Below are 15,000 nucleotides of genomic sequence, written 5' to 3'. Positions count from 1 at the left end.
CCTGACTTGCCTGAGCTGAAGCGGAACATAAAGCAGCTGAGCACCTACCACCCGAAATTCGAAGGCCTCCTGCGCAACTTGTTTGACCGCTACAAGACCATTTGCAGGTGCGCACGTGTTTGTGTGTTCTTGTGAGAGCATCGTCTTTGTGTGTGTGTGTGTGTGTGTGTGTGTGTGTGTGTGTGTGTGTGTGTGTGTGTGTGTGTGGTTGCAAGCGTGGCCTCTGTGAGTGTTTGTTTGCTTGTTTGTTCCCGAGAAAGTGACGGTTCAACACGGTGCTGTTCATTCGTTCGATGTGGTTTGCCTCCCTGCCAACTGTCCATCCCACATTCCAACTTACGGCTGTGCACTGTGTTCAATTCCCAGCCTCATCTACATGCTGTCGGAGTACCTGGTCGTGGTGACGGTGCACGAGCTGGAGCGGCACGTGGTCATGTTTCTGACGCGACGGAAGAACGACACGGAGCCGCTGCCCGCCTTTGAGGACATCACGGGCCTCTGTCGCTTCCAAGACCTCCACATTGTGCGCAGCATCTTTGCTGTTCCACCGGATGTCGAGGTGTGTGTGTGTGTATGTGTATGCGCGCGTGTGTGTGTATGTGTGTGTGTGTGTGCTCGAAGCTTGTGTTGTGTTTCGTGTTCCTGGGCCGTCATCCGCGTGCATCGAGATTGTCAAAGGAATACCCTCAGTCCACATACCCTCCCCTCCCCTCCCTCCCCCCCCCCCCAACACGCCCTGCAGATGCCCAAGTTCACGTATCAGCGCGTCTTGAAGCAGCTGACACAGAACGCCGCCACGTTTTCAAGCGACAACAAGCCCACAAACGCCGACGTGCAAGAGGTGTGTACACGTCTGTTGGTTGGTCGGTCGGTTGGTTGGTGGGGTGAGAGAGTGGTGGGTATCTTGATGATCATGATGTTCTCAGTGCGGAAGCACTCAGGCTCATTCTGTACACACACACACACACACACACACACACACACACACACACACACACACACACACACACACACACACACACACACACACACACACACGCACCACGAAATCCCCGCCTACAGATTGCGGAGGATGCGTTGGAGAAGCTGATGCAGGAGGAAAACAAACGCCGGCGCGGACTGCGCAAGGCGGCGGGACTGCCGGAATTCATGGACAGCGACAGCGACAGCGATGGCTCCTGGTTCACCACTGACAGCGAACAGAGTGACAGCCAACCCGACGACGATGAAGATGATGATGATGATGACGATGACGATGACGATGATGATGAAGATGATGAGGAGGAGGAGGAGGAGGGGGCACGGCGGCGTGGGCGCAAAGCAAAAATGAAGAAGAAAGAGAAGCCTGAAGTGCCGCGAGAGCTCCGTCCCATTCGCGACATCCATCACTTGGGGGTCAAGATCCACGCAAACACCTTCTGCCGCGTGCTGTGGAACAGGATGCGGTGCGTTCAACTGTGCGTTCAACTGTGCTTCGTGTGTGTGTGTGTGTGTGTGTGTGTGTGTGTGTGTGTGTGTGTGTGTGTGTGTGTGTGTGTGTGTGTGTGTGTGTGAATGCTGTTATTTTTAGGTATGAGCAATCTTTGATTTGTTTGTTCTGGTCTTTGCTAGCTTAGCTCTCCATCTCTTTCGGTCGCAACTCATTCCTCGCACCCATCAACATCGCGCAACTTAACCACGCGCTCCCCCTTCTCCTGATCACATGTGTGCACGTTTCCTGCACTTGCCTCTTTTGCACATGTACAGCGGAATTCGTCGCTGGACAGATGCCCTCCAACACAACACCATCAGCAACCGCTTCCACCGCATCGCAGGTCCATTGTGCTTGTGTGTGTGTGTGTGTGTGTGTGTGTGTGTGTGTGTGTTGTGTGTGTGTGTGTGTGTGTGTGAGCGCATGCTCCAGGTCACGTGCACTCACTGTCTTCTCAATTTTCGTCATCATGATTACACGTTCAGACCAAGTGCCTGGGCGTTCACACTACAAGTACCAGCCACTCAAGGCTCTTCGTGTGTTCAGCTCCGTGACAAAGCTGCTCGTGTACGTATTGAACATGAACCTGATGCGTCATACTGAAGTTGCATGGTTATGTGGCTCCTGTTTGCTTGCACTCCCTCAACTTCCCACATGTGCAAACACACACGCAAACATACACACACGTGGCAAATATTTTCATGTGTACGCTTCCACTTTCACACGTACATCACACAACACATACATCACACACAACACATAACCACACACGATTCAGGCGGGATCCTGGGTTCCGCGCCAACGCGGCGATGGCACTGCTGTGTCTGCCGGTGACGAACAAAGGCGCCGTGTCCGAGGACAAGATGGACGCGACGGTGCCGACGGTGGCGGAGGCGATTGGAGATTACACGGCATCGCTCACGTGGGTGACGCTCCAGCTGCTGGAAGGGAGAACGGTCGCAGAGATCACTGCCGCTCTCAGGAAGAAGAACATGATTGAGGGCGATGCGGGCGATGATGACGACGATGGTGGTGACGATGACGACGACACCGCGGGCAATCGTGACGGCGAAAGCGGCGACAGCGACACGCGTGATGCTGGTGAAGTGGACGATGATGAAGAGACACACGGCAACGCTGTGAGCAGCAAGCCCGGCAAGAAGAGCAAAGCCAAGTCAAAGGACAAAGGCAAGCGCAAGCGCCCTGCACTGCTGGTTCCCGGTAGCATGAAGAAAAAGTTGCAGGTTGGCGCCATCACCGCCATCGCCGAGCGCGTTGCCGTGGACACGACGATCCTCGGGGCGCTGGCGGCGGTGGAGGACGGGCTGGTGCACCAGTTTGATGTCGGCTGCATCGCTGATGTCGGCACAAGTGCAGTAGACATTGCCACCAACCTGTGAGTGGCGCGTGCATGTGTTGTGAACATGCGTTTGTGTGTGTATACATGCGTTTGTGTGTGTTTGCGTTTATGTTCATGCGTGCGTGTGTGCGTGTGTGTGTGTGTTCGGGTATATGTACATGCTTGTGTGTGTGTGTGTGTACATGTATGTACACATGTACACACGCATGCTTGCGTCTGGCAATCGCAAACGACCTCAATCTCCGCTCGTGCTTGCACAGGCGCCCGCACATGAAAGCGCCCGTGTTGAAGATGCTGCGGCACTGCACTAAAACATCGGACGGTTGGTTTGGACAGTAGTCCATTTTGTAGCCGTTATGTTCGTGAATGGTGACGTTGTGTGCGCGCAAACTTGAACACGAAACACGTGTACACATGTGGTCAGACATGCATACATGCACGCATAGACAAACACACACGCTTGCGCAAGCACGAATGTACGCACACGGACAAACGCACACGCACGCACACTCACACGCATTTCCCTGCCGCCATGTAATGTTCGTGTGCTCCGTAGCGGTTTCGGCCTCCACACAGACAATTCGCCTCCCTGGAGAAGACCAGCTGCTCTCCGCGTTGATTCCAAACCTCCAAGCGGCCGTTCACGCACAGGCGCGCGAGAAATCCATGCGCGATGCAGATGTGGCGTTCCTGTTCTCCGCCATCACCACGGCTCTCACCGCCACGACGCAGCAGCACGGGGGCGACCTCACCGCCCTCACCACCGCCACCGCATTGCGTGTACTCGAGAGCGCCGCGCAGGAGATTGCGGACGTCTTTGCCGACTTTGGCGTTGCATTCCGCTTTGGTGTTGACGGCGCTGCTGGCGACGCTGTTGTTCCTGGCGAGGACACAGATGCCGCTGCCGCTGCCCTACGAATTGGCGGCGGTAGTGGCGGTGTTGACAAGAGCAGCGTCCACGCCTTCCTCCGCTCCCTCTACGACCTCGGCGTGGTCACAGACAACAGCAGTGACGCCAAAGCGACCGCAGCACGCCTCGTGCGCGCCCATTTCTGCACCGGATCCAACGCAGCACACGGTTGGTTTGCGTATGCCATACGGAGCGTATCATCTGAAACTGTGTGTATGTGTGTGTGTGTGCGTGTGTGTGTGTGTGTGTGTGTGTGTGTGTGTGTGTGTGTGTGTGTGCGTGTGCGCTGTGACATGTTGCGTTGTGTGAGTGAGCTATACTCTACCATTTATCCACTGCTGTGTACATAGCCCGTTCCAATTGGCTTCTCACTGTTCCTTGCCCATTGTCCCCTGTTCCTCCCTCCATCACGTCTCCCTGACACCGTGTCACTCCTCCTCTTCCTTCCTCCCGACGTCCTCCTTCATGCCCGCCACCGCAGAGATCCACAAGTGGGTGTCCAGCTTCCTCGACCGCCTGCACACGCTTGACCTGGATAAGGCCCCACTGTCCATCCTGCCACTCGCTGCCTTTGCCCACACGGCCGCTCACGGTGGCACCGACAGCGCCGGGGACATCAACGGTGAAGCAGCTGCCAGCGACAACACCACCAGCAGTAGCAGTGACGATGGCGCTGATGCGGGCGGCGTGCTTGACACGACGATGCAGGACGCAATGGCCATGGTCGAGGCGGCACCTTGCATGTGTGACATCGCCACCGCCGTCGGCTGGCGTCGCGTCTTCCAGCACCAGCACGGCTCGCTTTCCGTGTTCATTGCGCGCGCGTTCGGCTCCCTCACGCAACAGCTCGGCGCCATCACCAGCGCCGCTGACAGCGTCCTTGATGGCGACGGCGTGCTGAGTGCGAGCCAACAGCACGTGTACGTGGAAGTGGAGCACGGCGTGGTGTGGAAGGTGCCGTTTGTGGCCGTGCACGCGGCGTTTCACCCGGAGTCACGGCCCGTCGACGTTGCTGCGGCGCTCACCGTACACGTGTTGCAGAGCAGTGGCGCCATTGGTGCGGATCTGCTCAAGCAGCAGCTGAGACGGGCGTGGTCGCGCCAAGACGCGACGTGGATATGCGAGCACGTGCTGGCCGTGCTGTCCCACCTGCCGCCACCGCTGCTGTCTCCCGTTGGCTACGACGTGCTCGTTGAAGGCGCACGCGGTGTTGTACCGGAGATGCATACGAAACTGCTGCATGCGGCCGCGACGCCATTCCACCGCCTCCTCCTCCGCCAGATGGGCCGCCCTGCTCGCATCAGAGACTGGAACAACGCTGCACTGCAGGTGCTGTTTGTCTGTGTGTCTGTGTGTGTGTGTGTGTGTCTGTGTCTGTGTGTATGTGTGTGTGTCTGTGTGTGTCTGTGTCTGTGTCTGTGTGTGTGTGTGTGTGTGTGTGTGTGTGTGTGTGTGTGTGTGTGTCCCTGTCTGTGTGTGCATTTCTTTCCGTTGCCTTCTCGAACGCATTCAACATGTGCCTCATCCCACCACCACGAACACACGACATTACAGCCTCACACCTGTCACCCTTCCCTCACCTCACTTCCTTTCACTCAGGCCACTGATCAGGCTGCCTCGCGTGTGCAATCGTCTGCGCCCCTCAGCCGCATCGGCAGCAACGCCGCGCCCTCTGCCGATGCACTTGCATCCCGCACACCCTCCAGTGCACTGCCACCAACAGTGTCTGGCACCACACTTCTGGGGCAGGATGGCGATGGCACTACTGGCAACTCTGTCACCACCGCCACCGCCACCACCACCAATGGCACTGGTGGTGTTATTGGTAATGAGGAGGATGTGCACGATGCTGTGCTTGCACGCGAGATGCCTGAGGACGAGTGCAACGCTGTGCTCAGGGCGATTCGCGCCGACCACGGCGAAGGCCTTGACGACGGCATGACGTGCGCATTGGACACATGATGGGCGTGTGTGGTGGTGTGGTTGATGGTAGTTTGGTGGTTGTGCAATATGCTTTTCGTGAAATGCACGAACGCTCTGATCGTTGTTATCGTCACTGCTGATTGCCGGAACACTGCTGCCCTTGCGTGTCTGTTTGCCCCTTCCCTTCCTGCAACCTCATTTTCCCATGTCTCATTCGCCCCCCCCCCCCAAACAAAAACCTTTGGCTCTTGCATCTGCAGCGAGGAGAAGAAGCGGGCCGTGCAGCAGCTGCGCCATCTCGTGCAGCAGTCCGTGGAGAAGCTCGCCAGCGACCTCTACGCATCCACTACCCACTTCGTCATGGAGCTCGTGCAGAACGCAGACGACAACACGTATCTCACCAACGTCCCCGCCCTCTCCATCACCATCGCCAATGACCGCTTTGAGCTCCGCAACAATGAGGTTTGTCTGTGTGTGTGTGTCTGTCTGTCTGTGTGTGTGCGTGCGCGTGCGTGCGTGTGTGTGTGTGTGTGTGTGTTTCTCTCTGTGTGCCTGATACACATCTGATACACATCTATATAGTTTACAAGCCCAACATCAGCTTGCACAAGTCGACCTTCACTGCCACCACCGTCAACCTGCCCCCCAACACACACACACACACACACACTCTCTCTCTCTCTCCCTTCTGCTGCTGCGCCACAATGCACGCAGGTTGGATTTAGCGAGAAGAATGTGCGTGCGCTGTGCTCCATCGGCAACAGCACGAAATCGGCGAGCGAGGCGCGGTTCATTGGCCACAAAGGTGACGCGATGATGCATCGTTGCTTGCATGCACGGTGGCCTGCATGCGTGGTTGCTCTCCTGTTTGCTTGATAACAGCAAATTGTGAGCACCATGTGTTGTTTACCTGTTTTCATTGCGACTGAAAACACACAACCACCACAAACGCTCATGCACACACACACACGCACGCGCCACACACACACACACACACACACACACACACACACACACACACACACACACACACACACACACACACACACACACACACACACACACACAGGGATTGGCTTCAAGAGCGTGTTCAAGGTGACACACTGCCCGCAAATCCACTCCAACAACTTCCACTTTGGGTTTGACGTGAAGAACAACCCGCTCGGGTATGTGCTGCCGCACGCCATTGCGCCGCCGCCAAACTGGCGCGCACGCGAGACCGTGATTGTGCTGCCCTTTGACGAGCCAGACACCAACAGCGGCACCAACAGTGGCAGCGGTGGCAGAGTGGCGGTGACGCGAGAGTTTAGGAACGACTTGAAGGAGAAGCTGGACCCGTCGCTGCTGCTGTTTCTGCACAAACTCAAGCGGCTCGACTTCCAGGACACCGTCCTCAACGAGAAGAGGTGGAAACATGTACAAATCTCTAACTTGTGTGTGTGTGTGTACTTGTGTGTGTGTGTGTGTGTTGCATTGTATGTGTATTTGTGTGTGTGTGTGTGCGTGTGTGTACTTGTGTGTGTGTTGCATTGTATGTGTAATTGTGTGTGTGTGTGTGTGCGTATCTGTGTGCGTGTGCGCACAATGTGTGTGTGCGCACAATGTGTGTGCGTGTGCGTGTGTGCGTGCGTGTAAGTGCGTGCGTGTAAGTGCATGCGTGCGTAAATTCACAGTGTACATCACTCTTTCGCCAATCATTTTGTCCCCTTCCCTCTCTTCCCCTCCGCATCAAGGTCCCTGCAGCGCACACCCCGCAACACCAAGGGTGTCGTGCAAATCACCGCCGACAGTGACCGCACGTACTGGCTGACACGTAAGCTCGACCTCGCCCCAGACCCGACGCTGCGGCAGGGGGTGACGGCCACGGAGATGGTGATTGCGCTGCCACTGCGGCGATACAAGCAGGAGGAGCGCCTGCAGAGCTACGATGTGTTTGCATTCCTCCCCGTCTCGGACTACCGCTTCAAGCTCATCGGTCGGTTGAGTGTGCATGTATGTGCAATGTGTGTGTGTGTGTGTGTGTGTGTGTGTGTGTGTGTGTGTGTGTGTGTGTGTGTGTGTGTGTGTGTGTGTGTGTGGATGGTGATGTGCAAGTGAGTGGCGTGCATGACACCATTTATGCACCTTTCAAGGAGTTTGTTTGTCCTCTTACACCGCCGCTGTATGTACTGCTGTGTCTTTATCAGTACAAGCGGACTGGATGCTGACGTCCAGCAGGAACGCCATCCACGAAGGCTCTGCATGGTGTGTGTATGTGTGTATGTGTGTTTATGTGATTAGGGCGTACTGCGTGCTCAAGCAAGTTTTGCACGATGTCATGGAAGTACAACACACACACACACACTCCTCACAGTATGTCGTTCCCCCCCCCCCTTGTGCCTTTGCTCTTCCCCTCGCCCACAGGAACCAGTGGCTGCTGAAGCAGGTGCCTGCGGCGTTCAAAAGCCTATGCGAACACGTCCTGTCCCTGTGCACCAAGTACTTTGACGAACCGGTCAACGACGAGGATGAGGAGAGCAGCATGTACGACGATCATGATGACAACAGTGATGCCGACGACGATGAAGACTATGATGACGACGACGAATCGGCGACGTCCGATGAAGACGAGCAGCTCACGGCGTGCATGCAGGCACGCAATCTGCTGCAGCTCACCATCGCCTCCCTGCCCAAGCCGGGCGACACGCGCGACGTGTTCCGCCACACCCCGCAGGAGGTGTGCAAGGCGCTGAGACACGTGCGCTTGCTGCCCACCACGGAGCGCACGTTTGTGCGGCCGGAGCACGCGGTGCTGCCGCCATCAAACCCGCCGCTCTCAGCGGAGATGAAGGAGGAGTTTGTTCGGCTGCTGCGCAAACACGACCGGCACAGGCTCGCGTTTGTGCACGATTCACTGCACATCGACCCCATGCTCGCACGCGCCCTTGGTACGCACCGCCTGCCTCGTGTGCCAGTTGCGCTCTGTTGATGTTGGTTGGGGTTTGTGCTTGTATTGTGTTCCGTTTGTTTGCACTCTCGTGTTCAGCATGTACAATTGCTGTCGAGACGCGCGTCTCCACTGATGTGCCATTTGCACTTGTTTGTGTGTGTGTGTGTGTGTGTGTGTGTGTGTGTGTGTGTGTGTGTGTGTGTGTGTGTGTGTGTGCTGTATTGTGTACGCCTCCTGGCTCCTGACACCAAACTTGGTGAACCCAACCACCACCACAACCTCCTGCAATACAACAGGGGTGCAGGTGCTTGGTGGCGATCTGCTTGTGGATCTGCTGTATTCCCACTACCACAGAAGCACAAAGGAGGCAGCGGCAGACGGCGGCAGTGGCGGTGTGCAGCCGTTGTCACCAAAGATGCTTGCATGGATCCTCAATCGCATTGATGAGACGCGTGCGCATCTGTCGCTCAAGCACACGCAGCGCCTCAACTGCACCAAGTTTGTGCCGCTGCTTGGTGGCGGCCACGCGTCCTTCCAGGGGGGCGACATGTACGAGATGGACACCGCCATCGCACACGACTTTCCCTTCTTGAAGGTCAGATAGGCTCGGTTGAACGTGCAATTTGTTTGTTCGTTTGTTTGTTTGTTTGTTTGTTTTGTTTGTTTGTTTGTTTGGTTGGTTGTTTGTTTGTTTGGTTGTTTGTTTGGTTGGTTGTATACTTGCTTGTTTGTTTGTTTGCTTGCTTGTTTGTTTGTTTGCTTGCTTGCTTGTTTGTTTGTATACTTGCTTGTTTGTATACTTTGCCTGTTTGTTTGTTTGTTTGCTTGCTTGTTTACTCGCTTGTTTGTATACTTGCTTGTTTGTTTGCTTGTTCGAATTGTGTATGTGCGGGTTTGTTTTATGGTTTTTTTTGTGTGTGTATGTTTGTGCGGGCGGTGGTTGTCGTTCAGGCTTGTGTTTCTCGTACCTGCATGTTGTCGTGTTGCGGCTGCGTGCATTCCTGTTCGCCCCGTTTCCGTCACCTCACCTCCATGTTTGATGCTGTGTACTTCGCAGCATCATCGCATCGTGCTTCCGTCGTTCCTCGCTGCATTGCAAAGCGAGAACAAAGCAGGCGCCATCAGCCTTCTCAGATCCCATGGCCTCAAACCGTACGTTGTGCATTTTGAAAAATGCCGTGCCTATGCTGCTTACACGTGGAGTTGCACATGTGACGTGCATATTGTGTGTGTGTGTGTATGTGTGTGGCTGTGTATGTTTGTACTTTTACACGTCGTCATGACACATAATCTCTCTTCCACACCATGACGTTACGTGTGTGCGTGCAGGGGCGCTCGCGACTCATTCCTGCACGATAAAGTGTACCGCCTCCTCGTCGACCCGCAGTACGTACCCCTGCTTGTTGCACACTGACACGGCACCTCTCCCATCCGCGCGCACACTTACACGCACACGCGCACACACACACACACACACACACACACACACACACACACACACACACACACACACACACACACACACACACACACACCCGCACGCACTTGCACACAACTGCACAGGTCATCGCCGCAGCGGTTGCGGGATGATGACTTGGTCGACATGACCGTGTTCTGTGTTGCATTTGGACACGAGCACCAAATCCCCATCGAAAAGCAGTCAGCTGCACTCGCTAAAGGTGAAGATGGGACGCAACATTTGTTCCGTGCCTCTTGCTGTTTCTGCCTCTGCATGTGTATGCGTAATTATCATGCCTGTGTGTTGTGAATTTGTGGGTGTGCACCTTTGTATGTGTGGTTGCTTGTGTGCCTCTTTGTGCGCGCTCTATGCATGCAGCATATGGCTCTCATCTGCTTCAACCATCATGTGGCACTCACGCATTCGTTTGCCGAACAACACCGACACCACGCAGCAACGCTGCTCAAGTCCTCCATGCAGCGGGTCAAGCCGCCGTTCTCATCGCTGCACATCCCGTTCCGCGCAGGTGCTGCTCCTGTGCTCATGCATTGTGTTGGAGTTGTGGTTGTTGAGGTACTCACACGCTGCAACACGACACAAGTATCCACATAGTGGATTCACGCACACACACACACACACACACATAGACACACACACACGCACGATTACACGCACAAGCATCCTTGCGCTTACACGCTCTGACCCTTGCACACGCTCTCTCGCACATACACCCACAATTCGCATCATTCGGTTGCCTGCATGAATCAGATGGCGGGCCGTCGAAGGTGTTTGAGTACCTGACGGATGACTTCATGTGCGACCACGTGCTCGACCTCCCCTGCATCTCCCCGCAGTATTTTCACCGCGCGGCCGCTGCCGACACAACGCCAGCAGGCGACCTCAAAACACGCCTGCATGCTTTCTTCAAGCTGCTCGGTGCCACCGAGTTTGTGCCTGTGGATGTGTACACATCGCCGGAGCCGTCCAGTGCCTTCACTCTCGAGAGTGGCAGAGATGCCAAAGACGTGCACTCTGAACATGTAGGACAGTTATATGTGTGCGTGTGTGCGTGTGTGTGTGTGCTTATGTGCTTGTGTGTGTGCTTGTGTGTGTGCTTGTGTGTGTACTTGTGTGCTTGTGTGTGTTCGTGTGCTTGTGTGTGTTTGTATGCGCGTGAATACACGTTTGCGCTTGTGTGCATTGGACACTTCGCCACCTACCAGTAAGTGCTGCACGTTGCATCTTTCTTCGATTCGACCGTCTAACCTTTGCACCATGCGTTACATCGCTCCCCACCTTATTCAGGTGCTGGTGCGCGATGTTTGTTGTCCACTCCTTGCTGAAGCGCTGCCGCACATGAGGTGCATTTGTTTGTGTGCTTGTTCGTGTGCTTGTTTGTTTGTTTGTTTGTTTGTTTGTTTGTTTGTTTGTTTGTTTGTTTGTTTGTTTGTTTGTTTGTTTGTTTGTGTGCTTGAGCATGTGTGTGACCTCCTGCTTGTGTGCATGCATCTCTTGCTGATGATTTTGCTGCTGCTGTTGGCTCATGCGCGCGCGTTCCGCGTCCATGCTGCGAATATGAACATGCATGCTTGACAGTGATGACCAGAGGCGCTTGTTCTGTGCGGATCTTCTTGGCAACCACCTTGCTGCCGTCGCCAAGGTGGTGCTCACAACACAACCGCCATCCCTGCGCACGCCTCCACACATACGCACATGTACATACACACAAACGCACATGCACATGCATACACACATGCACACACACACACATGCACAAAACATGTTCAGGTACCATCGCACACAGAAACACACGCTCTCTCTCGCGCACACACGCACACACATGCACACGTTGCCTGGATCCATGCTCACCATTGTTGCCGACACGACTGCTTGGTGAATAGCTGATGCGCAAGGAAGTCCAGGTCGGAGACGAGTGGTTGCCAACCACAACACCGTCGTCACTCTTCACGTAAGACTACTGATTGCTCATTGTCTCGCGTTTGTGTTGAGAGGCAATGCCAGCATTCATCTGTGCCTTTGTGAGACTTCTCTCACTCATCCTTACACTTGCTTACACACACGAACACGTCAACACGCCTTTCCTCTCGCTTTCGCTCACGCAACCACAATCACTGCCTGTTGCCTGGTTTGCTCTTTCCTTGAAATTCTGATGACAGGACGCTGGCTGAGCATTGTTGGGTGCTCACGACTGACGGCGAGCTCTGTACTCCGAAGGACGTGTTTGTGTCTCTTCCACCCACATCCCCAGGTGCGGCCATGGTCTGTGGATGTGTGTGTGTGTGTGTGTGTGTGTGTGTGTGCGCTTGTGTGTGTACAGATGTGTATCTGTGGATGTGTGTGTGTGCATGTGTGTGGAGAGGAGGGAAGGAAGGCGCAATTGGGAATGTTGTTGTGGGCTTTGCATCCCTTGAGCACACCTGCGCCTGTGCCCACGCCAGGTCTTTCCACCCACAACGCACACACGTACAACCCTCCCCACAACACCCAATGCCCACTCCCTCAATGATTTCACTCCCTGCTCCCCCCCCCCCACCTTCTTCAATGGCCATCGTGCAGTGAAGCCGCTGTTCCGGCGCGTGGCGTGGGGCGACATCCGCCCCTCCGCCGATGCACGCGCGCACCTCAAGCGCATTGGTATTCGCGATGCACCGACATCACAAGACGCCTGGCGCGCCATCACCACCACCATCACTGCTGATGCTGCTGATGCTGCTGAATCGCCCAAGAGTGCTGTGCTTGCAGGCAAACGCATCACAGCGGATGTGGTCCTGGCGGCGCTGGCGTTTGTGGACGCGGATGCCGCCTTTGTGCAATCGCTGTCCACAACCGACACGTCTACGACGTGCTTGCTCATTCCAATGCACGGTGGCACGGAGCCCAAAACGAAGAGCAACAGCAGCACAAACAGGAAGGAGCATGCTGCCAGCAAGAGCAGCACCGCCACGAGCGGTGTCACGACGGCCATCAAGATGCAGCCCGTGCCGCTGTCCTCGTGTGTGTGGGAGGAGCCAAGTCACACGAAGAAGGTGTGGCCGTCTCAGCGCCATAGTGCACCAACACCACGAGAGAGCGCGCGCATTCTCTTCAGAGACGTTTTGGACAAAGTCGTCCTCACAGAGTGCGTGCAATGGTATTGTTTTGTGCTGTGGCATGTGTTGTGTTGTGTTGTGTGTGTGTGTGTGTACGTGTGTGAGTGTGTGAGTGTGTGTGTGTCTGTGTGTACGTGTGTCTGTGTGTACGTGCCCATATGTGCGTTTTTGCATTGGGCACGCTGTTTCGTACCGTGTCCTGTTTCTCATTACTGCTGTTCTGTTTGCTAATGTTGAAGCACATGTGTTCCTGCTCCCGTCGCCTCGCATCTTTTTACAGCCATCTCCCGAGCCGCACAATGCCGCAGGTCCTGCAGCAGCTAGGCGTTCCTGTGCGGCCCACGTTGGAAGAGGTGACGCACACGCCGTGTTGCGGTGTTGTGATGTGATACATGGTGTCGTGCGATGTGTGGTGTGGTGTGGTGATACATTTGGTGTGGTGTGATGTGTTGAGGCAGGTGCTTCGAGGTGTGCCCGTCTCACGTTGTCAGTTCTGTGGATGGCTGGGTGGCTCACTTTATGTTCTGCCCCCCCCTTACGCGTCTGTGCCCTGTCTGTGCTGCGTCTTTTCGTTGGGCAGTATGTGACGGCGGCTGGCGTGCTGCACCAGAGACAGGAGGAAGCGAGGAAGGCGCGCGACGAGGGCCTGAAGCGCTTGTGCACATACAGCCTCTTGCGCGTCCTCACCAACATCGCATACATGGTACCAGCTGGTGAGTAACATGTGGGAGTGAATGGTGTGGTCCTGTGGGTGCGCATGTGTCTGTGTGTGAGCGTGTGCGTGTGTGGCTTTGTATGTCGCACAAGCGTTGTTGTTCCTTGCCGTTAGATGTTCAGCTCAGGCACTCAATACTCACGCCTCGGCTTTCTTCAGGTCTTCGCTTTGACGAAGATAAGAATGAGGAAGAGGAAGAGCAGCACGACGGAGATGACAGCGCTGTTGGACGCCAAGCATTGTCGCAGGAAGCAAAAGGTAGGTCTTCTACTGGTCGCGGCAAGCGTGCGTCGACAACAACAACACACACGCAATGACAAGCAAGCAAGCACATTCACAAGCAGGCACACACACACATTACCCGTAGACACAGCACTCAGTCAAGTCATGCATGCCTCTGCTGATCTTTGCTGGTATCTTCTTCTTGTCCCCTGATGTCTGACGTGATTGCATGCCCGCACGCATGCACTCACATTCACGCACACGCACACGCACACATGGCATCACATTTTGTCAGGTGTGCGAGACATGCTGCGGAAGCGCTTGCCTGTGCCAACAACCGCAGATTTGGAGATGGTGTCATGCGATGGCCCCGTTTTCCTCGCCAACGACACCGACCTGTGGGCAAGGTGGGTGTGGAGACGCTGGAATGAGAGGTGGTCGTCGTGGTGGAGAGCCAGTGCCAATGCATGCGTGTGCATGCGTGCGTGGGCGGAGGCATGGGTGTGGGGAGGGGGGAAGAAAGAAATAGAGAGAGACTCTCTGTATGTGTGTGTGTGTGTGTGTCTTTGCGACGTTTGCCCGAGGAGTGTTGCGCACGTACTCATCCTTGCTTGACATTGGCATGCATTTGTGTGACTGTGACAGCTTGCGCGTTGAGGAGTGCTTCAACACGACCCCTGCCCGCTTTGTGCTGAAGGACGCGTTGGCAAGCAACATGCCCATCAAGGACGCGCGCCGGATTCTACCGCACGTGTACACGACCGTTCTCAATATTCCCACCACGATGAAAGCACCGCAGCTGCAGGTTCTTGCTGGACAACCAGGTCTGCACAACCACACGCTCGTCTGTGTGTGTGCGTGTGTGTGTGTGTGTGTGCGTGTGTGTGTGCGTGTGTTGTGT

General features: G+C 55.4%; 1 protein-coding gene across 1 annotated transcript in view; it reads left to right on the top strand.

Moving 5' to 3' along the window:
• Positions 1-15,000, top strand: part of PTSG_12761 (serine/threonine protein kinase) — a gene marked incomplete at its 5' end in the record, with an annotated part of 19,776 nt that overhangs the window by 972 nt on the left and 3,804 nt on the right. The window contains 33 exons of the mRNA XM_004990329.1: positions 1-107; positions 367-559; positions 743-841; positions 1,063-1,445; positions 1,747-1,814; positions 1,957-2,038; positions 2,250-2,867; positions 3,092-3,153; positions 3,388-3,909; positions 4,223-5,070; positions 5,341-5,684; positions 5,925-6,126; positions 6,379-6,469; positions 6,734-7,070; positions 7,398-7,639; positions 7,851-7,908; positions 8,068-8,591; positions 8,890-9,188; positions 9,651-9,745; positions 9,923-9,979; positions 10,157-10,272; positions 10,507-10,578; positions 10,821-11,092; positions 11,358-11,413; positions 11,649-11,712; positions 11,954-12,021; positions 12,230-12,321; positions 12,630-13,191; positions 13,443-13,515; positions 13,743-13,875; positions 14,037-14,135; positions 14,395-14,506; positions 14,745-14,904. The exon at positions 1-107 is cut by the window's left edge and continues 18 nt beyond it. Coding sequence (XP_004990386.1) covers positions 1-107; positions 367-559; positions 743-841; positions 1,063-1,445; positions 1,747-1,814; positions 1,957-2,038; positions 2,250-2,867; positions 3,092-3,153; positions 3,388-3,909; positions 4,223-5,070; positions 5,341-5,684; positions 5,925-6,126; positions 6,379-6,469; positions 6,734-7,070; positions 7,398-7,639; positions 7,851-7,908; positions 8,068-8,591; positions 8,890-9,188; positions 9,651-9,745; positions 9,923-9,979; positions 10,157-10,272; positions 10,507-10,578; positions 10,821-11,092; positions 11,358-11,413; positions 11,649-11,712; positions 11,954-12,021; positions 12,230-12,321; positions 12,630-13,191; positions 13,443-13,515; positions 13,743-13,875; positions 14,037-14,135; positions 14,395-14,506; positions 14,745-14,904 — 7,110 coding nt within the window. The remainder of the gene's footprint in view (positions 108-366; positions 560-742; positions 842-1,062; positions 1,446-1,746; positions 1,815-1,956; positions 2,039-2,249; positions 2,868-3,091; positions 3,154-3,387; positions 3,910-4,222; positions 5,071-5,340; positions 5,685-5,924; positions 6,127-6,378; positions 6,470-6,733; positions 7,071-7,397; positions 7,640-7,850; positions 7,909-8,067; positions 8,592-8,889; positions 9,189-9,650; positions 9,746-9,922; positions 9,980-10,156; positions 10,273-10,506; positions 10,579-10,820; positions 11,093-11,357; positions 11,414-11,648; positions 11,713-11,953; positions 12,022-12,229; positions 12,322-12,629; positions 13,192-13,442; positions 13,516-13,742; positions 13,876-14,036; positions 14,136-14,394; positions 14,507-14,744; positions 14,905-15,000) is intronic.

This window comes from Salpingoeca rosetta (assembly GCF_000188695.1).
Source record: "Salpingoeca rosetta unplaced genomic scaffold supercont1.24, whole genome shotgun sequence".
NCBI lineage: Eukaryota > Choanoflagellata > Craspedida > Salpingoecidae > Salpingoeca > Salpingoeca rosetta.
This window is presented reverse-complemented; position numbering and strand designations above follow the sequence as displayed.